Source organism: Ruditapes philippinarum, unplaced genomic scaffold, assembly GCF_026571515.1.
Source record: "Ruditapes philippinarum isolate M1 unplaced genomic scaffold, ASM2657151v2 ctg3186_1_1_1_1, whole genome shotgun sequence".
Lineage (NCBI taxonomy): Eukaryota > Metazoa > Mollusca > Bivalvia > Venerida > Veneridae > Ruditapes > Ruditapes philippinarum.
The window spans coordinates 66,497-89,812 of NW_026858102.1; the positions used below are offsets into that span (position 1 = coordinate 66,497).

At 32.1% G+C, this 23,316-nt stretch overlaps 2 protein-coding genes across 6 annotated transcripts in view; both read left to right on the plus strand.

Moving 5' to 3' along the window:
• Positions 1-12,098, plus strand: part of LOC132752101 (protein CIP2A homolog) — a 29,903-nt gene extending 17,805 nt beyond the window's left edge. For 4 of the 5 annotated variants that reach the window (XM_060742380.1, XM_060742378.1, XM_060742376.1 and 1 more), the window contains exons 14-22: positions 1,325-1,571; positions 2,086-2,148; positions 2,397-2,507; positions 2,967-3,100; positions 3,949-4,011; positions 6,299-6,412; positions 7,894-7,976; positions 8,602-8,741; positions 9,454-12,098. In XM_060742380.1, the coding sequence (XP_060598363.1) occupies positions 1,325-1,571; positions 2,086-2,148; positions 2,397-2,507; positions 2,967-3,100; positions 3,949-4,011; positions 6,299-6,412; positions 7,894-7,976; positions 8,602-8,741; positions 9,454-9,627 (1,129 nt within the window). In that variant the 3' untranslated portion in view covers positions 9,628-12,098. Of the gene's footprint in view, positions 1-1,324; positions 1,572-2,085; positions 2,149-2,396; positions 2,508-2,966; positions 3,101-3,948; positions 4,012-6,298; positions 6,413-7,893; positions 7,977-8,423; positions 8,486-8,601; positions 8,742-9,453 lie in introns of those variants that run through there. The other variant, XM_060742381.1, reaches the window with a different exon arrangement.
• Positions 12,099-14,698: 2,600 nt separating this feature from the next.
• Positions 14,699-19,151, plus strand: LOC132752110 (deoxyribonuclease-1-like). The gene is made up of 9 exons (XM_060742391.1): positions 14,699-14,750; positions 14,901-15,119; positions 15,669-15,757; positions 16,344-16,418; positions 16,741-16,850; positions 17,147-17,262; positions 17,789-17,946; positions 18,506-18,602; positions 19,049-19,151. The coding sequence occupies exons 2-9, from the start codon at positions 14,910-14,912 to the stop codon at positions 19,094-19,096; spliced, it is 903 nt and encodes a 300-aa protein (XP_060598374.1). The 5' UTR covers positions 14,699-14,750; positions 14,901-14,909; the 3' UTR covers positions 19,097-19,151.
• The last annotated feature ends 4,165 nt before the right edge of the window (positions 19,152-23,316 follow it).

Sequence of the window (23,316 nt, forward strand, 5' to 3'; positions counted from 1 at the left end):
TCGTTTCTCTCTTTAAGACTCAGTGATGTGTTATATGTTCTATTTTCATTTATCTCTTTAAGACTCGGTGATGTGTTCTATGTTCTGTTTTCGTTTATCTCTTTAAAACTCGGTGATGTGTTATATGTTCTGTTTTCATTTATCTCTTTAAGACTTGGGGATGTGTTATATGTTCTGTTTTCATTTATCTCTTTAAAACTTGGTGATGTGTTAAATGTTCTGTTTTTATTTATCTCTTTAAGACTCGGTGATGTGTTATATGTTCTGTTTTCATTTATCTCTTTAAAACTCGGTGATGTGTTATATGTTCTGTTTTCATTTATCTCTTTAAGACTTGGGGATGTGTTATATGTTCTATTTTTATTTATCTCTTTAAGACTTGGTGATGTGTTCTATGTTCTGTTTTCGTTTATCTCTTTAAAACTCGGTGATGTGTTATATGTTCAGTTTTCATTTATCTCTTTAAGACTTGGGGATGTGTTATATGTTCTGTTTTCATTTATCTCTTTAAGACTTGGGGATGTGTTATATGTTCTATTTTCATTTATCTCTTTAAGACTCGGTGATGTGTTCTATGTTCTGTTTTCGTTTATCTCTTTAAAACTCGGTGATGTGTTATATGTTCTGTTTTCATTTATCTCTTTAAAACTCGGTGATGTGTTAAATGTTCTGTTTTTATTTATCTCTTTAAAACTCGATGATGTGTTATATGTTCTGTTTTCATTTATCTCTTTAAAACCGGGTGATGTGTTAAATGTTCTGTTTTCATTTATCTCTTTAAAACTCGGTGATGTGTTATATGTTCTGTTTTCATTTATCTCTTTAAAACTCGGTGATGTGTTATATGTTCTGTTTTCATTTATCTCTTTAAGACTTGGGGAATGTGTTATATGTTCTATTTTTATTTATCTCTTTAAGACTCGGTGATGTGTTCTATGTTCTGTTTTTCGTTTATCTCTTTAAAACTCGGTGATGTGTTATATGTTCTGTTTTCATTTATCTCTTTAAGACTTGGGGATGTGTTATATGTTCTGTTTTCATTTATCTCTTTAAGACTTGGGGATGTGTTATATGTTCTATTTTCATTTATCTCTTTAAGACTCGGTGATGTGTTCTATGTTCTGTTTTCGTTTATCTCTTTAAAACTCGTTGATGTGTTATATGTTCTGTTTTCATTTATCTCTTTAAGACTCGGTGATGTGTTATATGTTCTGTTTTCATTTATCTCTTTAAGACTTGGGGATGTGTTGTATGTTCTGTTTTTATTTATCTCTTTAAAACTCGGTGATGTGTTATATGTTCTATTTTCATTTATCTCTATCAGACTTGGTGATGTGTTAGCCCATCAGAATGCAGCTAGAATGAAGCAGCAGGAGGCAGGATTGATGTATGACACACCTTATAGATATCCCAATAAAAGGATACATCTAGAAGACAAGGAAAATAGACCAGCCATGTACATGAAGGAAAATATATCCCTGAAAAATACAAGTGCCTTAAACAACACACAGTCCGATATCAGCTCAGAGTCTATCCACTCTCTGATAGAGAAACTTGACTCAGGACTTGGTGTATGTATTAATATTTGAGTATTAACATGAAATTATTTGTAACATATTAAAGATACAAGTACAAGCTTATGTTATATTATTCAGTGCTTATTCTCACACTGGAATAAGAATAAAAGTATGTCATGCATTATTGCATTGGGCAAGTCATTTTAAAGCTATTAAGCCCAGATGAATAATGAAAAGTTAAACTAATTTCCATGTGCTGGTTTTATTATAACTATTGCTATATTTCTATTCTGTATTAGTGTTACTGATAGTGTTAAGCTGTTTTATAGTATATTCTATACTTTTTAACATTATATGAAATTTTTTAACTTGAAGATAGTTTGTGCTTTACACTAGCTATTATCTGATGCACCTTATATGTCCACAGTTTCTAAATTATCATCAAAATTTTTAGCTTTTATGAATGCTTTGATAGTTTGTATGAAACCATTTATTTTAATTTAAGACATGTGTTTTCCATAGAATTTGTTAAATTATCTTGTGATAGAAATATGTTATTGTTTTACAGTTGAAGGATTGTAAGGAGTCAGAGATTGTGGCAGTTTATGAGAAATCTTTACAAGCAATGCAGGTTTGTAATCAAATCTAGAACAATATTTGAAAATGCTCTTTTTAATTACTTTGTACATAATTATCTCTCCTTGAATAAATCATTTAGACACAGTTATCTTACCTTAATTTAGATAGCAAAAGCAATGTTTTACAATGATTGGCTGTATCTAGATACCCCATATATTGGGAACCTGTATCTCAAAAAGATTGAATTTTAGAGAAATGCCTCTAAGGTAGTGTGAAATAAGTTTGAGATTAATATTTCAGACAAAAGAGCAGCATCTTCAAGATTTACTAGAAGCCAAGACTTTATCACTAACACAAGCAGATAGAATGTTAGCACAGTATAGAGCTAGGAAAGGACAGGATGAAGCTGAGGTAAGATAATTAGATTAACTTTGATATGTTTTACCTTGATTTAGGACTACAAACCTTGAGAAATTAAAAAAGGGTTTCTAAATGGCCATTGGTATCTTTTAGGGATTTTTGTGAAGAAATATTCAGCTTCCTTTCAGAAGCATGAATCAGAAGCAAGAAGTTTCTTGTACCTAGAGGCAAAAATGGTGTTTGCAGTCTAACTGGGATGGTGTTTTTTTGTTGTTTTTTGTGTGTGTGTTTTTTTTTTCTTTGAAAGAGTTGATACAATGAAAAGAAAATGGGTGGCTATCAAAGTGGGGTATAAATGTATTGTAGTATATATGATATGAGTACTAATATCTGTAACTATACCTCAGAATTTTATTTGTAGTAGAGTTTTCTATATATGTACAAAATGATAAGTTAATAACTTCTTTTATTTATTTATAGATAAATGTAGTAAATGTTGTTATATTTCAGTGCAATCGTTTCCGAAGTCTGCTTATCCAATCGGAGAAGAAATGTAAAAGTTTAGACAGTGATGCCTCAGATATGAGAGGCAAGCTGGAAAGATGCTCCAAGGAAATAGAAGATCTACACACTGAAAATCAAAAGTTTGTTTTTATTGTATACATGGTTTGTTCACTCTTTGGTGAAATAGAATGTATAATTGTCTATGTTATGAAAATTAATTTTAATGTCTACACAATATAGGTGGTCACAATATGAATATAGTGTCATTAAAAAACCTGGGATTTTGTAAAAAAAAAAACATTACTTGCCCTGTAATAGGGAATGCAACTTCTTATGCAAAGTTGTTTTCATTTTTCATTTATTTTTTATTCAATTTAGACATAATGATATTTAGTAAGGATTTCAATAATTTTCTGTAATTAAATCATTTTACTCAAGGATGAGCCTTATATATATAAGTATTTACCTCCTCTCAGCTGAATTTGCTTATGTAATGATCTGTTCCTGATTTGAGCTGCGTCACGACAAAACCAACATAATGGGTTTGCGACCAGCATAGATCCAGACCAGCCTGCGCATCCGCACAGCCTGATCAGGATCCATGCTGTTCGCTTACATACCCTTTAACTGATAGCGAACAGCATGGATCCTGATCAGACTCCTCATATGTGTTTGTTAGTGTCTGTTGTGAGAAGTAGGTATTTCAATATCAAAATAATATTGATTGAGCCGCCTACAATAGAGTTTGGATTACTTGTTGTTATTATCCCTTCCAGTACTTAAACTGATACATCAGACTTTTGACAGATTATATTGCTTTGTGTAGATGCTAACTCACAATATAATCAAGCTTACAACCAATTATACTTGAACCTGTCAAAAAGTCTTTATAAATCCTGTTACAATTTGTATATGTAGTATTATAAGTACATATAATTCCTGACCAATACTTTGTTATTTAAAAAAAGAGTGTTAATGTATATTTCAGATTGCAACAAGTGGCACAGATGCATCAACAACTGACAGTAGCTCATACAGAACTAACAGAAAAGTAATGAGTTTTAGATAATTTGTTTCATTAACAAAATACTTTCACTGGGTTTCATCAGTATTTGGTATCAGTGACAAAAAAAAATGGAGCAACTGATAATGTGATTATTTTTAGCCATATTTATTAAGTTTGTTTTAATGTTCATTCAAGCAGGTGGTAGATTTGATTGTAATATATTGTGTAGGACCTACTTAGTATTAATTTATGAAAATGTTTTCTTGAATTTTTTTTATGCTCCCCGAAAAATTTCGGGAGAGCATATAGTCGGCGCCTTGTCCGTCTGTCCATCCGTCCGTCTGTCCGTCCGTTGTCTTGTCCGGAGCATAACTTGAAAACCCTTGGAGATAATTTGTTGAAACTTCATACAGTGGTAGAGGGCATCGAGGGGGAGTGCAGTGTCAAAGAACCATAACTCTATTTTGCTCGGTTTTTTAATTATCTCCCCTTATAGAAAAATCTTGTCCGGGGCATAACTCTAAAACTATAAGAGATATCAACATGAAACTTTGTAGGTGAATAGGTCTCATTGGGTAGATGTGGAGTGCATAAGAAAATAACTCTTTTTGTCCTAATTTTGAAGTTATTGCCCTTTGTTAATTTTAATACTTTGAACTTTGTCCGGAACATAACTTGAAAACCCTTGGAGATAATTTGTTGAAACTTCATACAGTGGTAGAGGGCATCGAGGGGGAGTGCAGTGTCAAAGAACCATAACTCTATTTTGCCGGGTTTTTGAATTATCTCCCCTTATAGAAAAATCTTGTCCGGGGCATAACTCTAAAACTATAAGAGATATCAACATGAAAGGTAGATAGATCTCATTGAGTAGAGGTGCAGTGCAAAAGAACCATAACTCTGTTAAGCCTCATTTTTGAATAATCTCCCCTTTTAGAAAAATCTTGTCCAGGACATAGCTGTAAAACTATAAGAGATATCAACATGAAACTTTGTATGTAGATATATCTCAATGGGTAGATGTGCAGTGCACAAGAATCATAACTCTACCTTGCCTAATTCTGGAGTTATTGCCCTTTGTTTATTTTTACTTTTTGAATTGTCCAGGACATAACTCGGAAATCATAAGAGATATCATCAGGAAACTTTGTAGGTTGATAGATCACATTGATTAGAAGTGCAGTGCAAAGACCTGTAACTCTGCCTTGCCTAATTTTGGAATTATTGCACTTTGAACTTTCTCCAGGGACATAACTCTGAAACTACAAGAGGTATACTTTCCTGTGTCCAAAACCTATTCGGGGAGCATCACCCGGCTCAAACCGGGCTCTTGTTTTAACAATTGTCAATATTTACTAACTTCTAGTTACTGCCTTCTGCACCAGATTAGCATGATTCCTTTTTTGATGAATGATCTTCATGAAAAAAATTTTTTTTTTCATTTAAGATCTGTTCTTAAGGTAGTACACCCCTAATGGGCACTATAAGGAATTGTAAATTTGACAACATAGGACAGATATATGCCTTAAATGTCACCTGTATACAAAATTTAAACAAAATTTACCGTGTGGTTTATGAGTTATGGACATTTTTATGAACTATAACTTTGCCATTAGAAGAGATTTTTTTCAGAAATGAGGAAACTCTAAATAATCTTTAATATCATCATTATGAAAAATGTTTTCTTTTTGCTATTGTTAAGAAATAAATAATGACATTTAGGTAACAAATTAAACAAGCAAAATGATTGTTTTTAAACGAAATGTTTAAAATATGTATAAAAATGTAACCCTACCCCAGCCACTTTTAACACTAATTTGACCATTTTCCTATGTAAAAAGCCTTATTTAAAATATCCCTAAAATTTTCCAAAATGAGGGGCTATTTTCAAAGTTTGCCTAAATTTTCTTTAATGAATATTGGTTGGTCTTGCAAAATATAAAATACTTTTACCGTTTAGTTTTTATTTTATTAAACTTTGAAAATATCTGGTATCATATTTGCTAATAAATTTGGCATTATTTAGTAAGTTAATACCTACAATAATTACAAAATTAAAATAAAACACTTTTTTCTTCCATAGGGGGTCTGAGAGATTAATAAAAAATGTTAAAAAGAAAAGAAAAGAAAGAAAAAAATTTGCCCCTTCTGGGGTTTGAACCCACGCCCCCTCAGTTTCAATACATTTTACAGTGATTTTAGCCTATTTGAATACTCTTCAAAGTGGAGACAGTGCATAAGGGGTGTACTACCTTAAGAAACTTATAATTCATGGTGAAATTACTTGGAAATAATATTTTAACTCCAAAGGTATATTTGATTTGTATTACAGGTATGAGAGTGGACAAAAATCTCTACTCACATTGAGACAGGAACATAAGTCATTGACAGAGATGCATGAGATGTTACAGAAACATAATACTAACCTCAAACAACAGTTTGATAAGTAAGTATATGTAACACTTGATCGTGGTGTCATATCAGTAACATCTCCTTGTGCTCAACTTTCCTTGGTCACACTGTCCAAACGTAGACTGACAAAACCTTGGAATGTGGGGGGAAGGGGGGGTTCCTTGTCCTATATACACATTTCTAGTTTTGTTACATAATTTGGCAGAAGACTGACATATTTTTTATTATTGACAAACATTTGATATTGGAAAATGTTTTGGATGAAATATAAATCTGCATGAAATGTAGAAAAAAATTCCCCACTCTTTTAATAAATTGAACGTTACAGGCAAATTTCGGATGGATATTTAAAGAAATTTCCTTGGGCCATGTGAGTTATATATCGTTCATCTGAAGTAAATTATAAAATTGAAAGGAACTATGTCGAAATGTAAACTTATTTTGACTTCCACCTGTTCACTAACTTTATACCCTTGGGTTGCCATAATGTCACTCTAAACTCATTTTTGTTAGCTTGTCTGTTTTAAAGAAAAAGTCAAGCTATTAAAACCACGGTGTTGTGGTCATTGTTGTCATGCAAAAACTTTAATATAGCCCAATATTCAAAGATTTTAGAACTTATCAACAAGGAACTTGGAGTACTTGCTTATCTTGACAAGGTGCAGTTATAATTCTGAAAGCTTTATTTTTTTTAGTTACATGTATGCCCCAGTTTAACTTAGAATTTTTATCATAAGTAGTTATTTTAACAGACATACGTTAAAACCGCATGCAGTTTCAGTATAGGACTTTAAATAGAAGGCTCAGCTAATATACAATGTATAAATTGTAATATTTTCATTTAAATAACAAATATTATACACAAGTAATGTGGTATGAAATGTAATTAATGTAATTTTAATAGAGCTTTCAAAAAATTAACAACATGTGATAAGATTCCATCAAGTTGAGTGTCATAATAATTTGTTAACATTCTTTAGGTCACAACATAGGACTTTTCACTAATTTAGGAACAGATGTTGTCTAAGCAGTCTGTTAACTTCTTGGACTGAATTAAAATGCTGTGATCCCAGGTTTGAGTCTTAACAAGGCTGCCAATTTTCTCACTCTGTGTCACATGAAGTTAAAATAATGCTAAATCACATTTATCTTCTTTCTTACGTCAATGTCGTATATTTGACGCTGAACTAAGAATGATAATGAACTTGACATTCACCTTTAGAATAAAACTTGTATTTAAACATATGATTGTTAATTGAGCCGTGCCATGACAAAACCAACATAATGGGTTTGTGACCAGCATGGATCCAGACCAGCCTGCGCATCCGCGCAGTCTGATAAGGATCCATGCTGTTCGCTTACAAACCCTATAACAAGTAGAGAAACTGATAGCGAACAGCATGGATCCTGATCAGACTGCGCGGATGCGCAGGCTGGTCTGGATTTATGCTGGTCTTAAACGCACTATGTTGGTTTTGTCGTGACGCGGCTCAATTATGAATTTTAATTTTGCAGCACTATGGAGCAGTTAACAACTCTGCAAGATGAGAGAAGAAAAGTCATGACCCAGCTGAAATCTGCAGAGACCAAACTTGAAGGTAAACAGTTGTGATAATTTGATCCATGTTGTTTTCATAGTGATCATTAATATCATAATTAAAACATTCATTTTCGTATTGGAGCAATACAATGTATTCTTTCTGACATTATCATGTTTGGTTTAAAGACATGGTCAATTCTTAGTCATGTTTAATAAAACAAAACCAGCTATTGCATTTTCTTGGAGTGAATAAATGCTGTATAACAATCTGTTTCCTAAAATAAGAAGGTACAATTCTTGATATTATATACCAAATTGCTGAAGTACAATTATAGGATTTACAACAAACAAATTTCTTACTTTGATTTGTATTATGTTAACACTATTAGATAACATAATATTGAAATCGCTGCTTTGATCTGTATTAAGAAACAAGAAAAACATAAATAGGTTTGGAAACGAATATGACTACATGATATGTAAATGTCTGATTTTATATTATTAGATACTAAGAAAGCATCATTGAAGTGCGAGTATATGACCATAATGTGATACAAGTATAATTATGTAAATGTCTGATATTGTATTATTAGATACTAAGAAAGCATCATTGAAGTGCGAGTATATGACCATAATGTGATACTAGTATATAATTATGTAAATGTCTGATTTTGTATTATTAGATACTAAGAAAGCATCATTGAAGTGGGAGTATGATTATAAGAAGTCAGAGGAGGAGAGAGAAGTGATGGAAACATCTATAGAATCACTACGTAGCTCGATGGCCATATCAGATGGCAAGAAAAAACAGTTACAAGATCAGGTTTGCTTTTAATAGATTTATTTCAGATTTCGCTTGTAGCAGAATTCATTCTAGAATTGGATTTTAAAGACAAGCCTTGAACAATTCTGTACGGATGATTTTGATATTTGCTGCATAGGTCTTTAACAAATCACAAGAAATTTAGTGAATTTGAATACAGAAAGATGGCGTAAAGATGGCCGCTTGACTGAAATATTAAAAAAACTCAAGTACCATAGTAACGTTTACATCATATTAGACACATTGAAATATTTCTTGTAAAAAGTGTAATTAATAAGGTTATCATATCATTTGTTCATATCTTGTTTGAACATGAAATATATACATTTTGTGTTTTACCCATTATCTAAATATTTAAGATTTAAGGATTTATTGTACCATATCAAGAAGATACAATGTGTATTCTTACATGTTGATTTAAGAATGAACATATATTAGTAAAACAACAAGTAGGTGCAGGCATGGCCATGTGGTTAATTCATCGGCTTTGTTATCTAATGATCGCTTGCCGCATGGGTTCAAATTTCGACAGGGGCAAAACATTGTTTCCATGAGCAACAAACTTGACACTCGTTACTCAATACTGGTTGGTTCCAGGAACAGATTAGAAAATGTATCTATAAGCTTATAGCTTGTTATATAATTGAATTGAAATAAATTCTGTATAAACCAAACAACTATTCAATAAATTCATTCTTAAATATATATTCAGGTATCACAGCTAGAGTTTGCCTGTAATCAACATGAACAAACAATCGCTAACTATGAGACAGAAATCAAAGAACTACAAGCAGAAATAGCCAAGCACAGACAAATCACAGCCCTTATAAACAGTTTAAGTAGTGGTAATGCATCAGACACTAGCGGGAATCCAGCTGCTTCCTAACTCTTTTAGTGCGGACAGTGAAAATACATGTCAGTGCACGAGTGATAGAATTCAGGATTATTTCTGAATATAGAATTTTTAAACAAGACTCCCATAAGCCTTTTTTTCTACATAAAAGTTGTAATAATATGACTTAATATAGAGTTTTCACGACTTCTTAAATATCTTGTGTTTACCATACCTATGTAATTGCTACTTTACTCTACATAAAAAAAAATATATACGAGGGTTGTCCCAAAAGTCCGTGACAAATTTTATAGCCGGTTCATTTTTAACGCTAATAGAAAATAATTCACACATATAACCGTTAAGTTTATTATTTAACATTACAACAAATCATTTACAAAAAAATTTACCCTAGTTACTTAGAAATTTTGAGTATTAACGACATTGGTATGAGTTGCCGGCGCACGTCAAATAATTTACATTTTGTTATGAATAGGCTGAAATTAATTACGTATATTTCAAATATCTGATGATGTGTCTGCACAATGTCACGTTGACTTCCTCTGCTGCTATGTTTAAATCATCTCTGAAAATTTTAGTTATATAACTTAAAAAACGAAAAAGATACGAATAAATGAAAATATCTCATATAAAATAGGAAAGTTAAAATGGCGACGTTCGAAGAATTCGAACGATTTTCAACAAATATACCAAATATAACAGTTTAGCAACATATTCTGAGCATTTGTGTACAAAAGGCATGAACGGAACCAGAGTTTTGCGCTACAAAAAGCGAAAATAAGGAAAACACGGATAGGAAGACCGATCTTCGTCGCCTATTTCCTACAGCTAAAAACAGGAGTAACAAGACCCGAAGTTCGCATATAGCAAAAATTAATGTATGCCATCCAAACATTCAACAGACATAACAACCACATGATTTAAGTCAGAAATTGACGATTTATGGGAACCATTATTACGTTGAAAGCCATTTAGAGTATTTGAGAAAGGCGCCTTATATAGATTTAACGCCGTCTTTGACGTTGGACGTGTGCCGCGATTCAGTTAGTTGCATGGTGTTTATGGCATATTTTTGTTGTTTGTTGATATTTATCTATGAAAATTTGTGAAAATGTTTAAATTATATGGGTTTATAACATATTAAAATATCAAATTCGTACCTGTTTTATTTAGCTTTAATCAATCTTGTCACAGAATATTGGGACAACACTCGTATGGACAGCCTGCTGAATTTTATGTTTTGAAGTTGAATTATTGAACTTGGCAATACACAATTCTGTTATCAGATCCAGTCAAGTCCTGTTAAAATATAAAGTGGTAAGGGTAGAAGACTATTAAAATGTATGTGTTACTTGTACTAATGAAATTATCAATGCATTTAAAGTATATGTGTGTGTGTGTGGTTATATTTTATATATATGTCTGTGGTCATTTGTTAACCTCATTGTGTATTTTAATGTTACAATTTAGTGTTTTCACATAAAGAAATGCTTTGCCAAATATTTTTTTCCTCTCTTCTTTACAGATGGAACTTACTTGATTGTATGCTCTATTGTCACAAACAATTATTAACATTTATATTTTTTTTTTTTTGGGGGGGGGGGGGGTAGGGGATTTTTAAAGATGATAAGACTTTCTAAATTTCATAAAATCAAAGTTACATGTCACTTACTTTGGGATACCGTCATTTTTGTCTTAATCGGGGAAACTTTGTATTACTGAACATAATTGCTTGTATGAACTGGAATAAGGACAATCAAATTTCTTTAGCAGGTGAGTTTTGTTAAGTCAACATTTTTATTCTGTCAGTTTGTAAACTAAAACAAACATTTCGGTGACACCCATTCTTGCTTATTTGTTGATTGTAGCATGTGTGTAAAACTTTTAAACTTGCCGGAAAATAATGAAGTATTTAAGGTAGTTAATTTTACTATTCATATCAGTTTGAATATCTACAAGTCTATTTACTCTTTCTTTCCTTCCAACCTTGCATCTTTCTCTCTACATTTTAAATTGTACCTTTGTTTTATGTTGTCAGATATTAACACAATAACAAATGAATTTTCTTTGAAGCCATCCATGTTATATAAATGTATGTACAGGGAACATGTTTGTGATATTTTGATGTAATACCTTTAACTGTGTGGAATGTAGGATTTATATCATAATATTATGTTGGATGGGTATGGACTGAAAGTGACACAATAGAAGTATTTACTGTTTATGTGAAGTTGATATTGTATATGACTGCCACCAAGATTAAGTTTAATCTAAATATGAGTTTATATGACTACCATCAATATGAATTTTATACTGTATATGACTACCACCTACTGTTTATTACTACCGCCAACATGATATAAATACTGTTTATAACTAGTAGTAGTACCAATTGCTGAAGATACACATTTGTTATGATTTATGATTTATGAATTGTGTTTACATTTAAATGTTAACTTATTTTGACAACTGATCTAAATAATCAAACAACAATTTGAAACCAATGTATGTGTTGTTGTTCATGATGATCAAGTACAGAGGTACTAGTGTTAGTGATTGGTATATATTAGATTTTCATCTGTTAGTTACTGAAGGGAAATTGGTACTGTATAGATAACTTTGTTGAGAAAGTGACATAAATGAAGAAACACACCCTTGATAAAATGTTATTACCTCTAGTTCACCCAGAGTCTTTCAAATAGAATTATTTAAAGACCCTGGCTCACACGAGCTGTGATGTGCTAGCATGATCACTCATCTTTCATCACTCTACATTTTTCTTTAAAGAACTCATCGTATTGTCCTATAGGATCAAAACCATACAGTGATGTTCCTTTGCCAGTCAGCTTTCAACATTGTTAAAGAAATCTAATCAATACTGAAGTCTTGTCTTGTTGCCTTGGTAACAAAAAAGGAAAAAAAAAACTTTAAATAATGTTAAAAAATTAATTTGATAAAAAATAAATGCAACTACAATGGCATTCTTTATATGAACTGGTATATAAGGAAGTCACAGTATATAAACTAAATCACTGTACCCTGTCTTGCGAGCCTATATATTTTTTGCCTGTACCTTTCTTGCAATAACAGGAAGTTGACTTGTATATAATGTGGAAATTAATTCAATAGAAATCTTTTCATAATATATAGTATGCAATATAGGGCTAACAAAACTACAGATTTTTATAATATCGAAAGTATTGTTTACTTTTTTAAAATAAGAAAAAAGAATGTATGTAACAAGCAGCTGCTGGTAATCGTGCATTATGGTTTTCCTGTCTGGTAATCTGATTACAAAAGCTATCGATTTTATGTTTATGGCTAGCCAGAAAACTTGTATACGACGAATTTTTGAGAAATTTAGATGCTTACAGGTGTACCTGATAATCCAATTTTCAAACCGTTTGATTCTGATCTTTCACGTTAAAGGGACTCAACTGAGTTTTTTTTTGACAGGACGGGGTTGGAAATAATATTTCGAGATTCATGTTACCACTTGATGTAGGTCTAGACTAAATAACTTGTGTGCAAAATTTCAGATCATTCGCTCACTCCGTTTTTTTCCGGAATATTTATTCTAATGGTGAAAATGTTTAAAATTTGAAAAGCGTTGCAACGCTATTCACTCAAATCGGGCTAAGAATAGCACAAAATCAACGCTCAATTTATTTTCGAGTACATTTCTTAATTATTGTTTGTATCTTTCTATTTTAAGTGCCCCAGCTGATCTATATAAGAAATTCATTCTTTATGTTTTGAACCTCAGTGGATTTCCTTTAATTTTGACTATATTTTTGAGACAGGCTTTTAATGATATTTTTAATTTTCAACGCAATATTTTCACGTTAGCTATAACATTACTCGGATCAGGTCGGTGTTGATTCTTCAACAGCGTCTAATCTAAGTACAAGCTTAACTGGCTGGGCTATACTTATTGATGGTGGCTTATGGATATATTAAAGAAGCGACACTGAATTCCTTGCATAACTTTTTCACGTTGTAAGACAGAATTAGTATAATTATGCGGATTGATTTCGGTGTAGGTGAACCTTACATACGGTGGTACACCTTATGCAAGGTGAATAACATAAAACATAAGGAACCTATATTTATATTTTAAATGCTAATCCAAATGTTCTATATATGCAAAATATGACGGAATTTATTACTTTATAAATCCAAAATTCCACCAAGTTGTAGTGACGTAAAGATTGTCCCTAATGCTGCTTAACTGCAATGGTACTGCGAACTATCTTATGTTTCTTGACAGGATTTGATATATAGCTGGTATAATAAAATAACATTTTCCCGTTAACGGGCTTTAATTAAATTGACAAATTAACGCCATGAGACCACTGAGGAAGTGTATTTATATACGATAGCAATGAAATTTGGAATGGTGGAACAGGCATTGGGCTTTATTTGGTTAGGTTTATTTCGGAAAGGGTCATTGTTTATCAGTGGATTATGGTGTCGTTTCTATTTCTAGAAGCCAAATCCATTTCGAAAACGTTCGGTTATATTTCATGAATGTATTTCCCCAATGTGATTTAGAATCACTTGTAGAGATTCACCAATTGATACGTTAAGATGTCTAAAGCTGCTTAACTGCTTGTTATGCGAACTATTAATGTTCTTGACAGATTTGATAATAGCTTATGATAATAACATTCCGGTCAAGGGTTAATTAAAATTGACAAATAAACGCATCCAGACCACTAGAGTGATTTAGCTATGTCAGTAATGAAAATTGAATGGTTGGACAGCATTGCTTATTGGTAAGGTTTATCTCGTACACTGGTCGCATTATGGCGTCGTTCTATTCAGAAGCAATCCATGCTGATGCGCGTTAATTCATGAAGTATTTCCCCAATGTTGATTTAGAATCACTTGTAGAGATTTAAATTGATGTTTAAATGTTTAAAAGTGACTTCAAAATGCCACTTTACACTGAAACTGTCTTACATTTTAAAGATTTGATAATAACGCGGTCAAAGGTCAAAAAAGGTTTACAAAGACCAGACTAGATTTAGTCATGACCGGTCATATTAGTGAAAAGTCTTATCTTGTCAGAAATCACGCATGATTCTATCATTTCACTAGTGAATTATGTTGTTTATATTTATCATAAGACCTAGAGGCGGTCACATACATTGGTAAGTTTATGAGCTATGTCGTTTGAAAACAAAAATCGCAAAAAAAAATGCAGGCAATCTATAATAATTTGAATTTGTCTATATATGTTGAAATATATTGAAATATCTAATTAAGTACCTTGAAACGTTTAAACAAGCATTCACTTGCAGGGGACCAAAATGCCCATGTTACGCATACTGATTGGGTTGTTGACAATACTGGCACAATCGTTTGGACCGTCTAGTGCTTCCAAACCAGGCAAGTCCAACTCCACACTGATATCTTCATTCGCTCCCTTGCCTAATGTTTTACGTATATCTGCATTTAACATTAAAACGTTTGGACGAGCTAAAATGAGCGATCCGTTTAAAGCCGGAATAATCCGAGATGTAAGTAATATTTTCTGCTGCAACAAATGTGTTTATTCTTGTTTGCGTTCTTGTTAAAAGCTTGATTTTTTTGGAATAAAGTAGTTTGACACCAATATAATAGTATAGATCTTCAGGTTTCAGAGTTTTCAGATATACAAATAGGTTACAACAAAATCACGTAACGGTCACTGTATACATCCGGATGTCCATGGACTAGTGGTCCCGGTCAATGACTTCAAACCACTTGCTTCCTTACCACTTTTGGTTCGAATTTGGTTCGGATTCTTCGTGTGAGGAAGCTATATATCCAGCTAGATTACGGAACGTCGATGGTTCTACTCTGGTTTCAGCTCGTGCCTGAAATAATGCACGGAGGGACACCTTAGGTCTTCGCCAGCCAGTGAAGACATAATATTATAACCTGCATTACTGCGACGAAAACCCCAACCAAAATTATTAATAATAATAATAATAATAATATCAACAATATAGAGGTTATTCAAAATAATGACATAGCATATTTAATTGATTCTTTTCGTGTTGTTTAGAATACTTTATGTTTTTAAGATTGTAAAGCGATATGACGTTATCTTAATACAAGAAATTCGGGACATCAGCGGTGAAGCCCTGCAACAACTGTGGGACATGGTAGATAGGTAGGGCATTAATTAAAACGACGTTCATTCTATAACGTCACGACTCCATGATTGATATCGTTTTATATTGTAAACATAATACAATTCTGTTCAAGGAATTCAATAAATTTAATAATGAAGCTATACGAATCTAACAATCTATTCATAACATACCCAAACTGCGAACAATAATATTCGCATATACAAAGAATAATTTGTCATTGGCGTGCTAATACTACATTAAATTCAGCGTGAATACGTTACGTTCGCTATTACGCATATGACGTCAAGTAAAAATATAATATGAGCCTACAAACCATATGACGTTTAAAATGTACAGATGTGTCAAACAAAAGTTTGTTTTTGTTTTTGCATATGTTATTATATATTGATTTCCTTCTTTGAAGAGGAGGTATGCTTCTAGTTACTTACATGTATATATAGAAAAGGTAACATTTGAATTATATGTATGATAGAGGGTTAATGAAGGTGGGAACTTTAAGACGTTAAATTAAAATAATTCGGGTGTCACTTATAACATTTTCATAATACCAAATGTAAATAAAAATTAGAAAAGATGATGTTTTAATGATGAATCATTCTGTAGGACACAGTACAGCATGGTATACAGTGAACGACTTGGAAGAAGTTCGTACAAGGAACAATATGCTTATTTCTACAAGTAAGTTTTGCGTTGCCAAATATAGCATTTTCTCCTTGGAATATCTAGCTGTTACTAAATTACACTATATTTACGTTCAGCTGATCAACCATTTTAGGAAGTACAATTCTAATTAAAATGTGTTGTCCAGGAGTATGATCTATATAATTTTATGTAGGCTAACATGTTTACGTTCTTCGCCTCCTATAACTACTTACATTAATCATGTTACCACCGGTGTTTCGTAGTCCCCCCACCTGCCTATTTCGCTTTTGTCGTCAGTAAACTGTCAATTAAGTCCTTTAAATAAAATTGATGCAAAATACATTTTGGGTTCTTCTAGATTTTCGACAGTTCAAGTTATCGACGTACATCAATACGATGATGGACCTGATGACTACACTGATCCGTTTGAGAGAGAACCATTTTCCGTGAGAATGAGGCCAGTTGGAGGTGACACCATTTTATCTTATTTTAGTATATTGGCGATTCGACATATGTACAAATTTATTATCTAAATTAGAATCGAATTAGCCTTATAATTGACCAAAAATGCGATTTTCAATTTAATTCCGTCTTAATTGAGTATATTTCTTTAAGCTGTATGCATGTCTTTCTGTTTTGAGTGTCCCTGTTGATCAATGTAAGAAATTCATTTTTTTTTGTTTTGCGCATTTTTAATCTCTGTGGCGTTCCTTTATACTAGCCCACATTCTTAATAAAACTTTGATTTTTTTTAAACAAACCAGGTGGTTGGGACTTTGCATTGGTTGGCATTCACGTGAAGCCCGCTGACGCTGTTAAAGAAATTGCCTTTCTTTATGACGTTTATAATGACGTCAGAAACCACTGGCGAGACGTTCAGGTTATTACAGGAAAATAACTCTTTTTTTATTACTAATGAATATTAAAAATCATTTGGAAGTAAATGTAAGGACTTTGAACATAGAGATCTGATCATCTATATATAGATATATTGTATTTAACCGTAAACGGGAGCACGAATATGGGACTTTTCAGGAGTATTGGTTGCAGACATTACATTGAGACAATATTTGCCCTGAATAATATTTGTGTGGTGTCTCTATTATTTTTCAGTTATCTTAAATATATAAATTAACTTATTAATGCTTATTTTCCTGTATCTGGTTGGCGCTCTAACTGTTGTAATTTCGATGGTGACGTATGGTGGGTGATGTCTGAGACTTTGCCCCGTGCGTTTCGCTCTCCCTTGTGAAATTTATATTCATACTTAAATCACATTCGAGTCTACAACTTGACTAACCAGTTATAGTTACAAATCAATAAAAAAATGTCGTTATAAAAGTAAGAACGGAACCCGAGAGACTTACCACCAAGTTTACTATACCATCATCATTTTGTTGTTATAGGATGTCATCATACTGGGAGATCTTAACGCCGCATGTTCATATGCTAGGGAAACTGATCTGAAAGGTCTTACTATCTATGATCAAACACAGTTCCTGTGGCCGCTAGGTTTTGATGCTGATACAACTACCAGTACAAACACTGACTGTGCATATGACAGGTTTGTTTAGAAACGAAATAACCTTATTTTACACACTTACGGCGATAAACTTAGTAAAGACTCGTTACCCTACAATAATGCATTTATTCAACAGAAAGAAATTTCGAAGTATATTAAGTCCGTAGAGACAAGATATGAATCATTATATTATTATGCTAGAGTAATAGGTATACTACGATTATGACTCTGAATACATTTACGAATTTCAAAATGTTATTCTGTGATTGCTCTGGAGATACAATCGTTTACAAAGGAGTAGAATTCAGACAAAATCTATACTTAGGACGTATGTGTCTTTGACAGATATATAATTAAGACCTCAGAGACACGTAAAATATCATCTGGGGTTAATGAGAAATGCCATCTGTGGTTAATAAGAAAAGAATCAAACGCTATAAAAACCTATCTGGTAGGTGTGCCGGTACGGTCACTTATGGTGTTTAAATAATGACCAAACAATAGCTGATTTTATGAAAAGCGTATACACCAAAGCATATTAATATAATACATAAAAAACAATGAAAATTCTTATCTAGTATATGGTGAAATGAACTTTTAGGTTTATAATTTCTGGTCAAAACATACGTTCAGCATTTATTCCTGGAAGTGAAGGCATTTATAAATTTGAGGAGACGCACAAATTGGACTACAGTCAGGTAATGTATGAAATTCCATTCTTCTAGTTAATAAAATTCTTTATACATGTAATTTATATTGATAAAAGCTATATTACTAATTAGATTTCGGAGTGTCTTGCCCTATTTATCAATTTATATGCAGTTATTACAACCAACGAAGATTAAAGAGAACATCCACAGTCGGGCAACTTTAAACATAAGTTCAGAGACATATAAGAACTTGATAGCAAGAGCATGCTAATAATAGAAGTTATGTGCCAAAATACATCGTTTCTATTCACATGTATTCTTGAGTATAAATTTTGATCTTTGTAATATCCGGAATTCAGCTGTACATGCCACATTGATTTTTGCATACAAAAGCTGTTAAATTGAGCATCAATTAATGTTTTAACTGTGTAAGACTAAAATCACGTGACATACGATTATAAAAAGGTTATAATGAACACTTTCTCAATATTTAGATGGTGGATGTCAGCGATCATTACCCAATAGAACTTGAATTGTATTGAAAATATGATAAAGTTCATGTTATAATAACAATAAAATTGATTATCTAATGACAAACGTCTTGGTTTCTCTAGTTTCAACTTTTTGAAGACCGGATCATTACGAGGCTCGAACTAAAGTTAATTACTGGTAAATGTTCATGATACATTTAAATCAAGAACACATGTACTACTCTTATACAGGGTCTTTCAAATAGAAAGGTTTTGAAAGACCCTGTCTTATATTATGATGTGCTTGTATTTGAAAACATTTAAATCAAGAACACTCGTACAAAGAGACATGTAAATCAACAAGAACTGTCGGAGAACAGTAACGCTCGACTATTCGAAAAGTTGTCACAAGTGTGTTTCATTGAGTATAATAATGCTTACCTATATGAATACATAAACTTGTTCCAAAAGGTACAAAGGCTTGTTATTAAGATGTTTTATCGAGTTAATCATGAATGCATAAAATTGTTCCAGAAAAAGCACAAACCCTTCAGTAGTTATGGAGATACCAGCTTACAAGCAAAAACTTTACCAAGAATTTCTAAGCCGAAAAAGGTGCATAAATATGAAAAAAAAAACTATGGGTCTTGTGCCAATCATGTTAAATAATCACAGAGAACAATGTTGAAGTTTCAATCCATTCCCTTCAGTAGTTATGGAGATACAAATTAAGCTTGCACTCAAAAACTTTACCAAGAATTTCTAAGTCGAAAAAGGGGCATAATTATGCAAAAAAGCGGATCAGAGTTATGGGACTTGTGCCAATCATGTTGAATAATCACAGAGAACAAGTGTGTGAAGGTTCAATCCATTCCCTTCAGTAGTTATGGAGATACAAGCTTGCACGCAAAAACTTTACCAAGAATTTCTAACTCGAAAAAGGGGCAGTTATGCAAAAAAGCAGATCAGAGTTATGAGACTTGTGCCAGTCATGTAAGATTATCACAGAAAACAAGTGTGTGAAGTTTCAATCCATTCCCTTCAGTAGTTATGGAGATACCAGCTTGCACGCAAATACTTAACCAAGAATTTCTAAGTCAAAAAAGGGGCATAATTATGCACAAAAGCAAATCAGAGTTATGGGACTTGTGCCAGTCATGTAAGATTATCACAGAGAACAAGTGCGTGAAGTTTCAATCCATTCCCTTCAGTAGTTATGGAGATACCAGCTTACACCCAAAAACTTAACCACAGGGACGCCGACGCCGACACCAACGCCGACACATCGGTGACTGCATTAGCTTGATTATTCTGCGAATAGTCGAGCTAAAAACAATTGTATTAGGAGATATTTACGTCAAGAACACTTATATTATGAGACATTTAAATCAAGAACCCTTTTATTATAAGACATTTAAATCAAGAACACTTGAATTATGAGACATTTACCCTTTCTGAAACCAGGAAAAAATGAATCAACCAAGTCATCAAGAATGGTTTATAATGTCTTTTTTATTTAAGTATGAAAAATGAAGAAATAAATGTACACAGTATAAATGTTATACAATACATGTATATCAGTGTATAAAAACAGATCAACAATTGATAGTTATACATTAATACAAGCACATGACAAAAATATAAAATCATATTGTCCATAAATAAATGAAATACTGCATGATTTAAACAGCATGGTCGACTGTTTTACTTCACACATTGGATTATATCCTCAATAAAATAACATTATTATACATGCAATATGAAAAAGGTAAGTTAAACAGAGCTAGGCTCCTCGATGACATACATATAAAATATATATAGAATGATACATCAAAATAGTACAAAAAGAATAAAACTCTGTTTTCTTTATGAATTATATGAGGCATGCAGATGAGTACCAAAACAGCTGTAGTGTTCCAAGGCTACCATGTATCTACTCTGTATGGATGCACAACTTATTCTACCTGTGCATTCTGGTAATAGTCTGCATTGCTTGCTATTCAGTCTTTATAATTTTCCATTGTTATGATGGACGTTTATTTCAGATATTTATCATGGTTAGGGTTAAATTGATGAAAGCAAAATGGTTCTAAAATTTTAAAATTTAAATGTACATTTTGTATATAAATGTGTAATATATTCCACTATTAAACAAGAGCTGTCCGTAAGACAGCGCGCTCGACTTTTTTATTGCTTGCCAATAAAAAAAGTTTTTGCAGTAAAAGGCAATACAAGAATCTCTGTATTTTTAAAGTGAACTAGTTGTTTGATACCCTTGAATATTACAGCAATGTTTATATGACATAATTTATGGTAAAGTGAACAAGTGGATAGGAATGAATTTTTTTAGATTTTTTAAGTTTTTTAGTGCTTGCCTATAATACAAAACATTGACAGTTAAGGGCCATAATTCAAATAAAATCTTTGACAGAATTACCTTCTCCTGGACATGTTTGGGAATCATGATTGTAAACAAGTATTCCAACTTTCAAATTAATATCTCAAACAGTTCAGTCAAAAAGTGGACTGGTACTAAAAACTTAACCAAGATTCTAATTCGATAAAAGGCCTTAATTTTTAAAACAAATCCTTGACAGAGTTACCTTCTCTTGCGTACAGATGGGGGTAATGATGTGAAATAGCATTAAAAGTTTCAAAGCAATATCTCAAAGGGTTAAGGCAATAAGTGGATTTTACCCATATTCAATGTATTTTCTAAGTCAAAAAGGGGCATAATTCTGTCAAAAACCTTGACAGAGTTATGTCCTCTTGTCTGTTGATGAAGGTCGTGATGGTAAACAAGTATGGTCAGTTTCAAAGCAATACCTCCAATGGTTTTGAAATAAAGTGAGGTGGTACAAAAAAATTAACCAAGCTCAATACACTTTCTAAGTCAAAAAAGGGCCATAATTCTGTCAAAAACCTTGACAGAGTTATGTACTCTTGTCTGTAGATGGAGGTTATGATGGTGAACAAGTATGGTAAGTTTCAAAGCCATACTTGTAATACTTCTGAAATAAAGTGGGGTGGTACGAAAAACTTAACCAAGGTGTGACGCCAACGCCGACGCCGACGCCGGGGCGAGTAGGATAGCTCCCCTTTTCATAGAAAAGTCGAGCTAAAAAGTATTCAAAAGTTAACAACAATTTAATGTCACTGACGGATGTAACTATAATACCTGTTAAATAAAACTCCTTTCCATTTTTAATAATTTAACAGTACATATATAGACAGACAAACAACCTGATCAAAGGAAATAAATTCAGAAAGTAAATACAAATGTATTGAAAACCGAAAACACCTGCCGAGAAAACAAGCAGTGCTCCTACTGTTAAGCACAAAACCTTTGTAATATTTACCTTCTATATTACACTGCCTTATTTTGCAACTTACAGAATTTCCTAATCTATTATCTTGGAGGTGCATTTTTCAAAAGGAGGCAGGAAAAGGTCTTCTCAAAGTTTCTACATGTTTCTTATGTTAAATAAGCTTAAAACATACAAAAAATAAAGTTTCATAAAATAACAATCACAAACCTCATAGCAAAGCAGAGATACAAATTAAAGCTACAAATACTGGCCTTTGTACAATTAAATCACATACAAATATATACATGGAAAAAAGACAAAACAAGCTCTAAAAACAATGACAGTGATCTTAATATAAACATATTTTTGTGAAATTTAGTGCAATAATATATCAGTGTTACTATGGCAACAAGTAAATAATTCTCATGCTAAACTAGCTACCTATGTTCTAGTTAATTCAAGGTAATTTTGCATTATTACCCCTCAGAAGTTTTCAACTTTAATAATTCCAAGCATTAATTTTGCAAAACAAAAACAAATTCTCATAAATATTAAATATAAATTGGTAAACAAATATTGTGACAAAATTTGACAATTCTCTCCCCAGCATTAAAAACTGACAATAATAGCTTAACAATGCAGTGGTAAAAACACAACCCCACTCAAAGCAGCATGCCTTCAGAAGAACATGACTTTAAATATATCAAATAAGAATCATATCATATCGAATTTCATCTTTCATAAAATTAATCAAGGTATAATATTTTAAGCCAAAATAACCAAACTATATATGTTATATTTATATCCAATTTCAAACTGATTCTCTTATATTGCAGAATTGTTTTCAGCATAATTTATGTAATAAACAAGTTCTTATAGTAACAGAGTTTTATTAATAAATTAACAATACATACTTCCTAATAAGTATAACAATAGTAATATTTTAATTATATTCCGTTAAAAAAGTTTTCAAATAAGAACTTC